The 16899-nt window shown below is 54.7% G+C and overlaps 1 protein-coding gene across 2 annotated transcripts in view; it reads right to left on the bottom strand.

Annotated features, from left to right (window-relative positions):
* Positions 1–16899, bottom strand: part of STARD10 (StAR related lipid transfer domain containing 10) — a 34155-nt gene that overhangs the window by 6639 nt on the left and 10617 nt on the right. For both annotated transcript variants that reach the window (XM_070383785.1, XM_070383784.1), the window contains exon 2: positions 16249–16559. In XM_070383785.1, the coding sequence (XP_070239886.1) occupies positions 16249–16455 (207 nt within the window). In that variant the 5' untranslated portion in view covers positions 16456–16559. The remainder of the gene's footprint in view (positions 1–16248; positions 16560–16899) is intronic.

Here is a 16899-nt window from a genome sequence, read left to right as displayed (position 1 = left end):
GAAAAGACTCACTCCTTCCCCACCCTCTGTCTGCTTTTCTACTCCACAAGAAGGTATGACTAGATTCAGTCACTTCACCAGCTTCAGCTCTGTGCAGAGCACAGAAGAGTCAGAGATGAATCTGAGGCCTGTCCTTCAGAGGCTTCCAGTTGAGAGAGGAGACTAGTGTGGAAATGGGGAGGTGCCCAGACCGTCCAAGGGGACATAGAGGAGGTGGTCAGCTGTGTGGGGTGAGACGCGGGGCATCAGGCTTCCAGAGAAGCTCAGTGTGTAAAGTAGGCGTCCAGCAAGAGGCCGCGACAGAGAGGACAGAGTGGCCTGTAGGCCAGCTGAATGAGCTCCATCTGCTCCAATGCCCAGGGTGTGCTGCAGCCTAATACTCAAAAGGTCCTGCTTCCAGGTCTTGTTGGAGAAATGTGTGATCCTGGGACTGGGTGGGAGTACGTATAGGAGGAGCCTGCAACGTCTTACTGTGCCAGAGAGTAAAGACAGTGTATTCACAAAATGATAGGGACCTTGCCTAGCAGACACAGGAGCAGGTGTGAAGGGCTCCCCACTGGTTCCATAACCAACTCATCAGGGTTTGCCAGTTTAGCACTGAAAGTTCTTATCCCAGGAAACTGCTCAGTCCCAGGCAAACTAAGACAGTTGGTCCCCTACCATGGGCGAAAGCTGGGCCAACTCATGTATTAAGGTAAATAATGATAGTAACAGATTATATTCCACTGATTAAAATAGGAAACCAAAGTATATATAGGTATGAATAAATAAATACATTGAATGTTTAATGAGGAATAGGGTATTTGCAGAGTTTCAAAGTACCTTCCCATCAAATCAGTAAATTCACTTTGCCTGGCAGATACCACCTTAATCAAGTAATCAAAGGGAACGTCATTAGTGACAGGGCAAGTTGCGACTCAGATGCTTCCTGGCAGAATGCAATGAAAGATGCATGATCTAAATCTCATCATGAGGAGGACCAGACAAACCCTACATGAGGGGCTTTTACAAAATATCTGGCCTCTAAGGGTCACGAAAGTCAAGGAAAGACTCAGGAACTATATCAGACTAGGAGAGACGAATGGAACACAAGTGAGTGAATAAATGAGTGAGTAAACAGAGCGATGAGAGGGATGCGATGGAGAAGATGGCAGAGGCTGCATCTGCATCCTCAGGAGCACCCAGGCAAGTGTCCGCTGTGTGGCGACACACAGGTCCAGGTGCTGCACCGGACGGTCAACACACACACCCACCCTTCACCCCAACTTCTCCACTGTGCTGCGAAACAGAAAGCCGAGGCTCAGGAGAGGAAGCAACCTGCCCAAATCATAGAGCAAGAAAGCAGCAAAACTTAAAAACCGGATCTTCCGATACTCTTAACCCTCAAGGAGCACTCACGTGTGACTTCTCAGGAAACCAGAACTTCTCTAAACCAAGTTTGGAAGCTGGTTTGGCTTTGCAAGTCCTCAAACGTGTAGTCTCAGGCTGTGAGTGTATGAAGAGGGAGTGACAACAGAATTGTGCTTTGTAGGTTAGCATCCACCCGGGAAGTCCTCCTCCCTCAGGCCAGCCTCAGTGCCCCCAGGGCCTGCTGCGCCCACGGCTGGGTGCACACTGAGAGAGGCCCTCTTGTCCCTCTGGACTGCTGTCGTTCAGGACCTGGGGCCTCGCTCTGAGACAGCAGGCAGCGGGAGGAGCACGCAGAGCACAAGACAGAACAGGCACCAAGCTGAGCATAAAGTCTGTGTGATATTTTATCTTTAAGATAAAGAAGGAAACTTCAAAAGTTTCCCATGCTCATGGTACGTTCCTCGGGAGGAAGGTCGGCTGCGGGGCCTGCTGGGAAGGTGAGAACCCAGGCTGCGGTGGTGGCACTGCAGGTAAGGAGACTGAGGCAGTCCAGGCGACCAGCCTGGCTCTGGGCCTGCCTCTTTCCACAGCCCCCAGGAGGCTGCAGGGCTGAGCCAAGAGAGGTCAGTTACATCCAGCGTCGTTCCTGTGTGCAGCTGCAGCCGCCACATGGGCAAAGTAATTCTAAGAGGCTTCTGGAGGGCTGGGTGGGGGCAGAGGTGAGTCATCAGAGAGCACCTGGTGGGCAGGGCTGTGACCAGAATCCATAGCCAGTGGGCCCTGGGCAAGTCAGTCACTTTGGCTGGACACCTGGGAGCTCCTCCTGGAAACCATAACTGAACCGGAGGCAGTGCCAGAGCTGCTCAGCCAGGGAGCAAGCCATGCTTGGCTGCAAAGCTCTTACGGCCTGGTTTACTGCAGGAAGTCTCACATGCAATCATTTTACAGCTGAGAAAACTGAGGCCCAGAGGGAGCAGGTGACACCAGAGAAATTTTTAGACCCTGTACCCGCTACACTCCACCAGACTCCTTGATGTAGAAAATTGAGATTGCCCAGAACCCCCACAGAACCACGGTCAGAGGGAATGGACAAGCAAGGAAGGCCATCAGGGTGACACCTGCACACTTTGAGTCTGGTAATCCCAGGTTCCAATTTCTACTCCTCTCCTTAGGCATGAGATTTGGTTCGTTTGAGTCTTTGTTTCCTTGTATGAAAAATGGGGATAATAAAAATACCTACCTCATGGGGATGTTGTGGTCAAATTAAATGAGATAATATATGAGACAAAAATGAGCTCCCTGGTAGCTCAAACAGTAGAGAATCTATCTGCCATGCAGGAGACCAGGGTTCAAGCCCTGGGTTGGGAAGATCCCCTGGAGAAGCAAATGGCAACCATCTGCTTTCCAGTATTCTTTCCCACAGAATTTCATGGACAAAGGAGACCAGCAGGCTAGAGTCCATGGGGTTGCAGAGAGTTGGACACAACTGAGCAACTGACACTTTCACTTCAACGTATGCAATATGCCTGGCACGTGGCAGGTATCCCCCAAACCAGTAGCTGTTATTACTTAAGCAGGCTTCCACAAGCAGCCAGGCACCCTTCCATAAGGCCAGGACCACAGACACGTGCATGCATCTCTTTATATTCTGGGCCCCAGGTGCTCTCTGGCCTCACCTGGCCCTGCCCTTCCATCCATCCATTCACTACCTTCTGGAGTATTCTGCTGCATGCCAGGCCTACAACTGGGCAGCAGGGATGGGTAAGTAAACCACACCTGGGCCTTGCCCCAAAGAGGGCCCATCAAGTGGCAAGTGGGAGAGACGGGGACATAAAACCCCAGTGGAGAATGAACTTGGCAGGGGGTATGGGAACTGTGGGATCAGAGGGCAACTGAACCTAAACAGAGCTGAATTGCTGAAAGAGGAGAGAGGGCATTTCCAGCAGCAAGACTGGTGGGTGCAAAGGCCTGGAGGCTTGAATAAATCAGTACAGAGCAAGATCCAGGGCCATCCCGGTGTCTCACTCTCCTCTCCTCCTCTCTCCCACCCCTTGCCCTGTGCTTCTCTGGCAGATGGTCCAGTAGAGGAGGGAAGTGTAGGGGGGAGGGACTGCAGTATCTCCCAGGACCCAGGGAGATGGCTGACCAAAGACAGAAGAAAAGAAGTCAGGTCATGTCCACGGGGCCGTGGTGTGACCTTGAGGGTCAATGGCCAGGGCAGGAACAAGGAAACTGAGACGTGGGCAGATGGATCCCAGTCTGGCTCAGACACTGAGACCTCACACAGCGGGTCTCCAATATGCTTGCCTGTGGAATAGACGGGGCATACAGATTATCCCAGAGTCCTGGGGACTCCAGAGAGAACCTCTTCCACTATTCCTCTTCAGTTTACCACCAGGGGAGCTGAGGCCCAGAGAAGGGGAAGCAGTCCTTTGGGCTCCGAAACCTCCCTCAGGCTGTGCTGACTTCCCACCGTGTTGCATTTGAGCAGTTTTGTTGAAGAACAACTATTAAGCACATCAGCCTCTCCCAAAAGAACCATATTAAACACAGAAGCAGCACTCCTGACCAGGGTGGAGCACTAACTATCAAATCAATCACAGCCCCAAGTAATAGAGCTCAACAACCACTATCGAGCGCTCCAAATCACCAGTTCATTATCCCACAAAGGAGACGGCAGCACCAGACCGTGGACCCCACAGGGGCTGAAATTTAGGTCAGACCACCTCTGCCAGCTGTCAAGGGTGCCAAGGTGCATCCTGTGCAGACACTGTCTCTTACCCTCCCAACACTCTGATGGATATTATCAAACCCCATTTTACAGATGGAGAAAGTGAGGCTCAGAGAGGTACAATGACCGACCACAGCCACAAAGCTAACAGTGGTGGAGCAAACCAGTGCCTGGGGAGCCCGACCTGAAAGCATCAGGACTTTATGCTCCCCTCCTCAAGAGGCAGGACTGAGCCAGCAAAAGCAAACATGCTGGCAACTGGAAACTGCCTTAGTTAATTGGTGGTTATTATGAAGTGCTCACTGTATTCAGAAGGACTTGCTGACCAAGGAGGGCAAAGCTCAGCGATTCTTCCTCTGAACCAAATTCCTGACTCCATCCTCGGCTCTCACTGGGCTGAAAGGCAGGGCCATGCTTTTTCTGAAGCCCAGCCCTGGAGCTCTGCACTTGGAAGTCTCCTCTGAGAAGACTGGAGCATTGCATTTCCCTCCCAGGCTCACACTCACAGCAATTCCAGGCTGTCTGGTCAGACAGGCCTCTGCCCTGCCACTGCCTGCCTGTGTGGCCTTGGCCTGGGCAAAGGACTTCAGTTCTGAGTCCCAGTATCTTCATCTGTCAAACAGGGATAATCCTCCCCTCAGAGTAAAGCTGTGAGGATTAAAGGAGACTTACACACCAAGCCCCCGGTGGCAGCTGCCCTGCCTCCAGCCTTAGGCCCCCACAGTTTTCCCTGACTTTGCAGGCCCTGCCTGCTAACACCAAAAGGCAGGATAAAGGAATAGGAAGAAAGCTGAAAACAACAAGAATACCCCAGATCCCTCCACAGGCTGGATGGACAGGGAGAGGGTGGGAGGACCCTACCCAAGCCCACAGGTTCCACCCTCACAGCCCACCACCAGGCACTGCCCTCACCGTGTCAGTCCAGGTGCTGAAGGACGCAGAGACTGGCCCAGGGCACACGGCACAAGAGAGGCTCCGTGCTAGCAGCCCCTCTGCCTTGGCTGTTTCTGCTCCCAGTCCTCCTCCCCGGGGCTGCTCACCGCCTGCTCGCTGGCTTCGGGGCCTTCCACTGCCCCTCCCAGAGGCCCCACAGGGCCAACATGAAGCCCAGCTGCTAGAGCACCCGCCCTTGCCTCTGGGTTTCTGGGGCCTCAGAATGGAGACCGTGAGGCCTTCTCATGGCCGCCCCAAATCTCAAGAGCAGCTCCAGGGCACTGACACAAGGGACCAGGGAAGCAGAGGTGGAGGTGTGCAAGAGGAGAGAGGTCCGCTGAGGCCTGCTTTCCCAAGACGGCCACTCGCTGGTTCTTCGCTATGTTGTCCTCACACTTGAGCCTGGCTGTGCCCTGCCCACACAGCCCACCCTGTCCCTGCACTCTGCAGGTTGGTCTTGGGGCCTGCTCCTCCGCCCACTGGCTCCCTTCATCAGCAGCGCTGTGATGCACTGATTAATCTTGGCCCCTTGTTCGTCTCGGTGTCCCCAGTGCCTGGCGTAGTTTAGTAAAGAAACATTGCCTGAATGGAAAGAGGGACAGGTGAGCCACCAAAGATGCCAAGCCCGTGTGAGCTTCTCGACTTTTAGAGCTCTGGGCCACGACTGGTGGCCCTCAGTGCTCTGTGGAGAAAGAAGGAAGGGTCGTTGTGAAGACCTCCTGGACGCTCATCAAACTCTCTGTGGCATGTGAGGCTGATTTCTACTTCTACCCTCATCCTCTTATAAAATGGAGTGTAAGTGGGGAGAGGGGCAGAGACTAGTTAAGGGAGGTTCTGGGACTTTCTGTAAGACCTTTAATAACTCTGATTTTAAAAAAGGGTAAATTAAATCTGTACTGAAACATCAATTTACCCTGAGTAAATTAGCAAAAATATACAAAATACCCACTGCCCATGAGGATATGGTAAAACTGTTACCCAGTTGGTGACAGCAAAAGCTGGTTCCACTATTCTAAAAATCAATTTGGCAAATATTTTTAAAATCATAAAAATGTATCTCTTAACTCAGTTTCTGAACCTCTAGGAACTGAAAATTTTACTTGGTGGGTGGGGGTGGGATAATACAAAATAAGAAAAAAAGTTCTGTTACAATATTCATGACAGTAACATTGCATTTGTAATTAGCAGAATATATTGGAGGGCAGCCTGGAACACCACCAACAGCAGGGCCTGGTTAAGAATGATTCATCACCTTGAATATTATCGCCCCACTGCTGAGGAAGGACAGTAGGGTCCCTCTGGACAGGGGCAGGGGCAGGGGCCCCTCCAAACCCAGAAGAGGCCTGGCAGGCAGCAGCTGCCAGTAATGTTCCTGAATTAATAATTCTGTAGCAATGCAAGAAATTTCCACAGATGCAGTGTTAAATGAACAAAAGAGGACACAAACTTGTATCTGTGCCACAGGCTCGATTGTATATAAATTATCTACATCCTCGAATGAGAGCTGGAAGGAAACAGGGAAAAGTTTTACTCAGGAATTGAGGCTGGCTGTGCCTCACTTTGGGGTTCTTGTTATTGTCGGTACAATAGAGTTTATACAAGATAAAGAAACTATATATTTTTTCTCTAGGTTAATAGCGTTGGTCCAGAATCCCAAGGGCCTTGTTCCCTGGACCTGGGAGCCTGGATTCAGCTGAGATGGGCCTGACGTTGCCCAGGATGATGCTGAGCTGCCTTGGAAATGCTCTGTGTAGTACAGCCATGCTGAGAGTGGAGCCAGAGGGGACTCAGAGTCCTTCCATTCTCAGCCAGGACACAGGCACATGCCCTGGGGGCTCAGGGCAGGGACAGAGAAAAGTAGGGGGACGCAGGTACAGGGAGGGGCACCCTGAAGCAGGATCTTATAGGATGTATAGCAGATGGCAACCTCGTGTAAGGATAGGGAAGAGGCTCCTGGTAGAGCTGCTGGACTGGAAAGGGCCTGGACTGGCTGGGGGAAGGACAGAGCTCATGGGGTTCCACAAGGTAACCCGAGTGAAGAAGGATGGAAGCGGGAGGAAATGGAGCTGTCCCTTGGGCACCTCAGACTGTTCATTCATTCATCCATTCAGCAAACGTTAACAGCGTGCCAGCTCTATGCCCGGTGCTGTGCTGGGGCCTTGCAAATTCTCCTAATTCCATCCTCTCAACTACCCAGGAGGAGGGAAGATTAGGCCCACTTGTAAATGGTGGCTGAGAAAAGTGAAGAACCATTCAGGAGCCCAGTGTGACCCAAAGTCGACTGCTAAAGTTGTTCTTTAAGATTTAGGCTCTGCTCTGTCAAGGACTCAAGGAATCCCAGGTGGGCCAGCACTTGGCCAGATAAGGCCTGTCCCAGGGGATCCCCACTAGGGACTGGGCTATGGAGGCAGCCTACAGTGAGGGGAGCTGGAAGCATGCAGCAGGTTTGGTGTGGGCCCCTCACAGGGTTTCCTTTCCCCAGCTTCTGGCTCAGAGTTCTCATCTGCAAAATGACTAGACAAGCCTCTTCTGAAGGGAAGAGCATCTGGCACCAGACAACCTCAACCCATCTCTATGAAAGTGTGGCCCTCCTGAGACTGGTGGGAGGTGGTACTGCATGTCTATCCGAAACACAGCTCCCAGAGGCTGCTCAAGCAGGCCGAGCTAGGCCCCTCTGCTGCTCTCCACCAGGGCTGAGTGACTCAGCCCTACTGTGCCTCCATCCCCCTGCCCTCCCCCTAGTCTCCAGCAGCCTCCCTGGACCCTCGCCCCTGCCCCCCAGGCCTCCTCTGAGGCACACCCTGCTCTGACCTCTGAGAAGCTGACCTCCTGGTCTGGAGCTCCTGCCACTTTGTTCCAGCCCTGGGGGAGGTGGGGGAGCCTGACAGAGGAGGGAGGCCTGGGAAAGAACAGAGTGGGTGGGCCTGCAAGAAAATAAGGACCGGTGGGGAGATGAGTGAGACAAGACAGGGGCCAGGGCCGACACACAGACAAGCAGAGAGAGACAAACTGGATAAACACTTCCCAGGGCTTCAGGGGCCGCCAGCAGCCTCCCGCGCCCAGAGCTCTCTAGGAAGCTCTGGACTGCATCTTCAACAGCTTCCTGGGCACCACCCCCTGCACAGCCCACAAAGCTCACCCTGACCATGTTCACTTTTGCTGTATTACCCAACCCCAATGCCCACCCGCCTCTGCTCCCCTCCTGCGCCTGGAACCTGGGATTCCGCTTGGCCATGACCTTCCCAACAACCTCCCTTTGCCAGACTCAGGCAGGCCTGACCATCCTTGCTTGGACCACACTGCAGCCGCACCTTCAACACTGGTTTCCTGACTTTCAGGTCGAGCTGTCACCTGCGGCCAGGAGCTTCTAAAACCCAGTGATGGGAATTCCCTGGTGGTCCAGTGGGTTAAGACTCTGTGCTTTCACTGCTAAGGCCCTAGGCTCGATCCCTGGTCAGGGAACTAAGATCCCACAAGCCATGTGGCACAGCCAAATAAAATAAAAAATAAAACCCAGTGATGATGGCACTGCCCAGCCTGAAAGCCTCTGCTGCTTCTCCCGGACTTCAAGATCAAACCCTAAAACATCCTCCCCACTCTGGCTCAGCCTCCTCTCCTTCCTCACCCTGAGTCCGCACCCACCAAGACCTGCTCAGCCTGCCACCTAACTGCTGTTGGGCCCCCCAGGTCTTACCCAGATACTACTGCCCTCCACCATGCTGTCACCCACATCTCCCTTGGTCTGAGGAGTCACGGAAGGCTGTCACCATCTCCGTCAGTCTCCCCACTAGGACTTCAGAGCAGGACTCAGGTGTGATCCATCCCCAGGCCCCAAGCACCAGCACAGAGGCTGGTAGAGTGGGTGGAGGCATGAGAAGAGGTTTGCTGAACAAATAAATGACTGAGACAGGAAAAAAAAAGGTGGGAGGGAGAAAAGGGCAAGTAGAGACACACAGGCAGAGGTAGTAACCATCACAGACAGGGATAGAGTCACCCTAAGGGGAGACTTGGAGACCCAGAGCCAGGCCCAGAGGCAAAGACAGGAGGCTGCAGGGAAGCAGGCAGGGGAAGACCAAGGCAGAGCCAGAGCTGAGCTGGGGGGGCGGAAGCCGCTGGGAGACAGCTGAGGAGACATAATTGGATCAGAGACAACTCTGCTGCAGTGAGGGGGTGTGACTCACACACACAGAGTAATGCCAGACACAGAAACACACACAGTCTCACACTCAGAGGCACAGACACACACAACCTCAGGTGCACGTACAGACACACACACACATTCAATATGGATTGAATGACCCTTATCAGGAGCCCTGCCCCTGAGGGGCTCACAGTCTACCCAACCAAGGACCAGATCATACACACAGGCACCCTCAGTCCAGCTCCACACACACAAGGCCCAAATATAGAAGGCCAGACAACTCCCATCACATCATCCTGTCTTCATAACACACAAACACCATCTGGTATCTTATGCTTGTCTCCCCCTCAGGATGTAAACTCATGACAACAGGGTCTGATCTGTTTGGTTTGCCACTGAATTCCTGGATATACTTGGTGTATAGTATGTTCACCATATAGTATGTTGAATGAATGAAGACTGGAGACACACAAGGGAACTCCATCCGCTCTGGTTGTCAGGCCTCTGCCTTCAGACTTAACACTTCTCTGGTCCAGTACCAGGCCCAAGGCAATCTAGAAGAGTCCAAAACTAGGAAGGGGGCATCAAGGAGAGGCTGGAGGGGATTCTCAGAAAGCCAGGGTTAGATGACAGGAAACTCAAAGAATGAGATTAAATGGCCCAGGCGATGCAGAGGACACCAAAGGTGGGATTTACCCCTACTTCCCATGGAGGAGGAAAACTTGCAGGCATTGTTCAACTGCCCCAAGACAGAAGGATTCTAGACACAGGTCGGAAGCAACAAGCAGCTGCCTTCGGGGAGCCAGGCTGAGAGATAGGGAGGCAGTTGTTATACTAAAGCCCCAGAGAACAGCTCCAGCTGCCCAGTGCCACCTGCCCAGCCTCTCTTTAACGACAAGTGAGAGGGGTCTGTATTTGGTGTGGGACCCACCACTAAGTTCTGGGCCTGATACTTTCCTCCACGGCCTGTGTTTCTGCAGCTCCAGGGGTCCTGGAGCATTGAGGCCAGACCAAATATGCTTGAGAAGACAAAGTGAAGCACGGGGGCCCAGGCACCTCAAGCCCAGTGCCTGGTCTGAGCACCTTTCCTCTCAACCTGTTGAGGGGGCGGGTGGGGGTGATGCTCACCTGCCCAGGTAAGGGGTAAAGGTAAGAGAGCAGGGAGGGAATAGAGTCTCTAACTCCATTGGTGGTTGCTGGTCCCTCATTAACAGACTGGAGAGGTCCAGCTGAGGTCCAAGATCCCTAAAGAGTGCCAGGCCTCCGGGGTCATGGCACCCACAGCCCTGGCTCCAGGTGCCTCTACCAGGCACAGAGACACAGGGGAAGAAAGAAAACCCATCTGTCTCCAGAACTGCCTCCTTTCTCTCATCTCCTGAAACTTTAAAGACTCTCGGCTGGAAACTGAGCTGGGGTTCGTTAAAGTTTAAAAGCCAGGGGCTGGGGAGCTGGTCGTGGAGGCACAGAGCCAGCCTGTGGGCCTGAGGGCTCTTCTGCGCCCAGTGTGGACTGACTGAAGGCACCCCCCAACACCAGCTCCTTGCTCCCGGGGACTGCACAGTTTATCCTATCTCACATCCCAGCCTGCACAGGAGTTATGCTGTAACCACCATGTTGTCCCTTATCCCTCCTAAATCTTTCTGGAGGCAATCCCGTGCTCCACTCCCCACAGGCCCTACTTTAGTGCAGGCCTTGGCATGTCTGTGCAGACAAATAGAGCGGCATCTTCCTCCTACCACCCACCTTGTCTAAAACCCTCCCCAGTAGCCTAGAACCTTCGGGACCCAAATTCAAGAGCCTTGATCTAGTTGTCTAATCCCCTCCACCCCTCTGAGTTCCAAACCCCACAATATACCACCTGCAGTTCTAACATTGCCCTGTTTCCTTCCTCGGGGGCCTTTACATAGCTCTTCCTTTGTATGAAATGTTCCCAGTGCTGTCAAACCTGTACTCCTCATTCTCAACCCAATTCCAAACCGATCACCTGAGCATTCCTCCTCTGAGAAGCCTTCCCTGGTCTCCAGGGATGGCTCAGAGGCCCCCTCCAGGTCTCTGCAGCTCCTGTGACAAGTGTCTGTTCCAGCATCCTGATTTCCCTCTTTGTCTCCAACCTGAATGAAGGGCCCAAAGATAGGCAGGCCAGCACAGCTGCTCGCATGTGACAGATGAGGAAGCTAAAGCTGGGGCAGGGGCAGCAATCTGCCCAAGGCCACATGGCCAGGACCCTGAACCCTGTTCTCTCCCCCTGTAGGAAGGACCTCCAGGAATACCTCCCTAAAGCCTCCAGCCAGCTCTGACCTTTCCTATCTCTGATTTCTTCCACCTGAAGATCCAGACCCCGACTTTGGGGGGCAGCTCTCTGGGAGCCCTGTTTCTTAAGGACAGGTCTGGACAACTTCCTCCAGCTGCCCCCAACACCAAGTCAGAGCTAGAACCATCCAGGAATCCAGGCCAGGGGTTATCAGGACCTCAGCCTGGACTCGGAAGCCCCATCTGGGGACCTCTCAGACAGCACAGACCAGCAAGGCTTTAGCTCTCCATCCTTACCCTGTGTCCAGTACTGCAGACACCCTCACCATGGCCTAAGGCCAGGCTCTACAAACCACCTGCCCAGCATCTTTCTAGAGAAATAGGGAAACTGAGCCCCCGAGGGGGCAGAAGCCCAGCCTAAACTTGAGCTCACCAATCCAAACCCCTAAAACCTGCCTCTGCCACCACAGATAAGAAGACTGACCCAGAAAGGTAAAGTGAACCCCGAGGTTACACAGTGAGGACCGGGCTCTTGCTTGGCTGGGACCCCTCCAGGGTGCCCTCTCACAATGACACAGCACAGGGAGAACTAAGGCAGGAGAGAGGGGTGGGTTCTGAGCGACAGGGTCCAGGAGATCGAAGGGCCCAGTGGTGCTAATGAGCAGGCCCGAGACACTGAAGTTATCCTGGCCTTGGAGTCTCAAGGACCTGGGTTCTGATCCTGCCTCAGCCGCCTTCAAGCTGTTTGACTGCACAAGTGAATTCCTGCCCTGAACCTCAGCTTCCACATCTGTTCAATGGAGTTCGTAAGACACTTGTGAAGATTCAGTGGAAAGACATGAAGAAAATCCCTGGCCCTGTGACTGTCTCCACCATCCCCATGACCCTTTTGAGTCCCATAGACCATTAAGAGTAAGAAGGGTCCTTGGAGATCCCTGAGATGATCCCAAATTTCACAGGGGAAGAAAAAGAGGTGCTGAGACAGGACAGGGCTGAGCACTAGCCTAAGAGCTTGGAACCCAGGAGGCTGTGGTATGGAAGCAGGTGGACAGTGAGACAGGTCAGAGAGGGTCACCAAGCTTTCTCCAAAGGGGAAGAGGAGCAGTCGTAGGACAGGAAGTCAGAAGAGATAGGTCCCCACTGCTCAGCTTCCTGTGGCAAGAGGAACCTCAGGTTCTCAGCCATGCTCCCCCAGGAGACTTCATACCCCTGCTCCAGCCAAGGCCCTCAAGGCCCCTACTCACTGGGACCCACTCCTGCCTCAGTCACTTGCCTGTGAATATCTGCCTCACGCAGTGGGCAGGGAGCCATCTGGAATTGTCAGTCTCTCTCCACCCTCTGGAGGTCTGGCCACCCTCTGCCTCTCAGGTGGCTAGGTGCACAGCAGGATCAGAGAGTACGTGAGCATCAGGACAGGACCAGGCCTGCCATGCCATGCCAACCCCGGCTTTCTGTCCCCTGTGCCTCATCCCTGTCCATGGGACCCAGCACAGGTACTGAGTCTAGAGGCTCTTGGAGCCAGGAGAGCCCCATGGCACAGATGGAGAAAGAGCCCAGAGAGGGCAGGGATGTGCCCACAGTCACACACAGAGCAAAAGAACACCATAACCAGGACTGGACCTCAGCCCCTTCTCCAGCTGGCCCTGCTTAAATAAATGACAGCCCCCTGGTTTCCCAATTCTCTCCTCTACAGCAGCTCTGAGGAAGCCTGGCCCGGGCACTGAGAGACCTGCATTCAGGTGCCCAGCAGCCCCCTGCCCTGGGCCCAGGATCCATGTTCAGCATCAGCCTTTGGGACATGGCCTGACCTCACAGGAGGCGGTATCTGCCTCCTATTTGGTGCTCAGAGCACTATGCAGGCGTGGGACCAGGCCAGACCAGAGGGAGGGAAAGGGCAGAGGTGGCCTCCAGCAGCTCTGTCCCTTTCTTCTGGCTCCAAATGCTGGGCCAGAGCCACAGTGACTTCCAGGAACCTCTGGACACAGGGGTAGGGAGAAGATAAGTCTGGGGGAAGGGGGGTGAGGTAGAGGAAATCAATCAGGTAGGCAGCTAGGTGGCTCCTCCCCTATGCTAGATTCACGTGCACAGGGCATGTCCAGCGGGCAGCTGGCTTTCCCAGCTCAGGGGGCAGACCAAGAACCGGCTGCAGGGAGCAGGGAGCTCAACAAATACCTGTGGTTGAGTCCCAGTCTCCTGGAGTGACCCTGGGAACTCTGGCTTCAGACCTGCCGTGTGACCTTGGCAAGCCACTCCTCTTTCTGGGACTCAGCTTTTTCATTTATCAACAGGAATGGGATAATGAGAACACCATGTCCTTCAGAGAGTTACCAATGGGGTCAAATGCCAAAATGTTAACAAGATGTGAGCCCAAGTGGAGAGAGGCAGCGGCTCTGGAGCCAGGCTGCCCTGGGTTCCACTCCTGCCTCAGCTACTGTGTGACCTCAGGCAAGTGACCTCACCTCTCTCAGCCTCAGTTTCTTTGTAGCTTGGAGATAAGCCTACTACTGCCCCGGACTGGTCTGAAGGTCAATCAGGCAATGGAGACAAATGCTCGATTCAGAGCAGGGGTTCTTATCAGAAACAAGATTCCTGGAGTCTTGGGGATGGGGGAGCTTGGAGACCTCTGCCTGTCCCCCAAAGCTCCACGTGGCTGTGCTGAGGGGATCCGAGATCTCGAGATCACCTCCCTTCCCTGAGCCAAGGCCCAGCACCCTCCTTAGGCCCCAGCTCTGCTCACCTCCTGGCCCCAGCCCCCTTCACTGTGGGGAGCACAAAAGAGAGAACTAGGCAAGGAGGCTAGAGATCTGGGTTCCAAGCCTGGCTTGGCTGGGGCTTGGCTGTGTGAGCCTGGGCTAGCCCCTGCTCCTCTCTGGACTTGCACTCCAGTAAGCAGTGAATTTGAAAGGGGGATTGCAAAGGCACCTCCAACCTCTGCTCAGTCTGATAGGGAAGGAAGGTCAAGTGTACGCCCTAACTATAAGCCAATAACACCACAGTTTTCCCAATCCCCTCTACTCTCAAGGAAGAACACCTGACAAATCTGATATGGCCACAAGGGGTCTATTGTGGAGGTCTGGCTTCCAGACTCACCAATTCCAGTCCTGGACTGGGCTGGGTTTATTCATTAACCAAGCCAGATGGAGGAGGCAGCTCCACTCTGTTGACACAGAGGGTGGGAGTCCCAGGCTCAGTTCAGACTTTCCCCTACCCTTCCTTCTGGAGAGTCAGCTTGATGGGGAGATTATGCTTCCCTATCCCATGGCACAGGCCAGCCTAAGTCTTTCCCAGGTTACAGGCAGGAAAACAACCTTTTTCTCACAACAACTTTGCTCACTTTATATTCAATTTGTTCCTTCATTTGTTCCTTCTTTCCATCTTTCATTTAACCAACATCCCTGCTGGGCCTGTGTTGGAGGCTGAGGACTCAAAGGATAGGATGTGTCCCTGTCCCTGGAGAGCACTAAGCTGGAACATGCCAGTGGCCCTGCCCTTCCTGGCTCCTCAGGCTTAGACACAGGTCCAGCTCTGGGGAAGCCCCCGGCCCAGGGTCCTCAGGCCCGGGTAGAGAGTCCCAGAAAGGGAGAAAAGGAGACAGACGTGGGAACTGGGAGAGAAAAACACAGATAGCCAGGGTGCAGACAGAGAGTCAAGAAGGGAGCAGGGAAGGCAGAACGGGTGAGCCAGGTGCCTACGTGGGGACAGAGGGACAAAGCTCTAAATGACTAAGACAAAGTGAGACAGAAAGGCCCAGGGTCAGGTAGGGAAGGTCAGACATCTCTGGCCCTGTTATGAGGCCCTGATGCCAGAGCTAAATCCGAATCCAAGAGCAGGTCCCAGGCAGGAGGGGCTGGAGAGGGGGAGGGCAGGCGTGCTCTCCAAGTCCACTGCTCTGCTCCCACCTCTGCCGGCTTCCACCACAGAAATACACTTCTCCATGTGTTTGAGAAGGAGAGCGGGAAGGCTGAGGCAAGACAGAGGGGAGGGCACAGTCTACTGCCAGGAGCCGCGGAAGGGAGATCTGCTGCCTTGAAAAGTGGTACTCACAGCAATGCTAGATGTGTTGTGTTGGAGGCAGTCACTGAGGCCTCTCATCAGAGTCTTCACTAGCCTATCCCCCATCTAGTCCCCCAGGGGAGGTGGGCTCACAGGGTCCCAAGCCCCAAGCCGGCCCTCCTTTGACAAAGAGAAGAAAACCATGGGGTTGTGAGGAGTGGAGTGGATGGCTGTGAGAGAGGCCAGCTATGCCTGCATCTTCCCTGCCTCTGCTGGCCTACACCCTGGTCCCTCCTCCCCCAGCCTGCCGGCCCAGCCTGGCCCTGTGTGAGGCAGGGACATCTAAGCCCTGCTTTCAGGATCTGCCATCCAGGATCCTGAGTCCCTGCAGGAGAGACTCAGGGGACAGCCAGGAGGCAAGAGGGAAGAGCAGGGCATCAGGCAGGAAGAAGTGCAGAGAGTGTGGAATGAGACCCAGTTCAGGCTGAGAGAATCAGGAATTCGGGACTGAAGGGCTCAGTCTCCCACCTGAGATGACTCAAGTCAGGACCTGATAAAGGCTTCAAGGGCAGAGGGCTCCTTGAGCAAGACCATTCTCCTAGGTGGGCTTGGCAGTGGTCCACCTCCCTGAGCAGGCAGGGGCTGAGTGAGTCACACCCCCTGTCTCCAGGCCTCAGCTGGCCCATCTGTGAGCTGGGGGCTTGGCCAGCAAACTGTGCCTCCTGGGTTCTCGCAGGAGACTCTGAGGTGCACAGCCAGGTGTCTGTACCCCTGCTGGAGGACCGGGAGACTCCCAGTCAGAGGGAGTCAGGGCGCAGTGCCGGCTGCACCTGCTGCGGGGCCACCCTACCTTGATCTTGTGCAGGGTACGATCCATCTCCACAGCCTGCACCCACACAGACACACCAGCTTTGCTGTAGGTCAGGTTCCAGCCCGCCTCGGCCTCACACTCTGACCGGAAGCTGCGGAAGTCCTGGTCGTCGGGCACCTGGACGCTGTCGCGACCCAGGACTGGCCGAGGCCCCGGGGGCTCTGGGGAGGCAGCTGACTGCTCCATGAGGAGGCCCAGGGCCCTGGTCCTGGTCCGGCTCTCCTGGGTCCTCCGCGGAGGCTCCGACAACGTCGACGCGGCTGCAGATGCTGACGCCACCTTCCAGGGACCTGCAAGACCGGTTTGGGAACCGGAGTCAGAACGCTGCGGGCGCGCGTGCGGCTGTCCGGGGTCCTGGCAGGTAGCGAGTTCGAGAGAGGCAGGGGCTGGCCCCCTGGCCAGAGCGTACCGCCGCCACTGGGCAGTACGCCCCTCTCTCTCTCCGCAAAAGCGCGACCTCAGACCGCCGGGGATGGGAGCCGGAGTGGGGGCTGCGTATCGGGGTGCAGGGGAAGCCCGTCGGGACCCGGGGGAGGCCGGGACCCGAGGTGACGAACTGTCCGGTGGGGTCCGCGCAGCGCTGGCCGGACTGGTTCAACTAACTCTGCAGCGGCGCCGGCGCGGGAAGCG

The sequence above is a fragment of the Bos mutus genome, chromosome 15, assembly GCF_027580195.1.
Source record: "Bos mutus isolate GX-2022 chromosome 15, NWIPB_WYAK_1.1, whole genome shotgun sequence".
NCBI lineage: Eukaryota > Metazoa > Chordata > Mammalia > Artiodactyla > Bovidae > Bos > Bos mutus.
The sequence above is the reverse complement of the archived record's forward strand: the minus strand, read 5'-3'. Positions and strand labels throughout refer to the sequence as shown.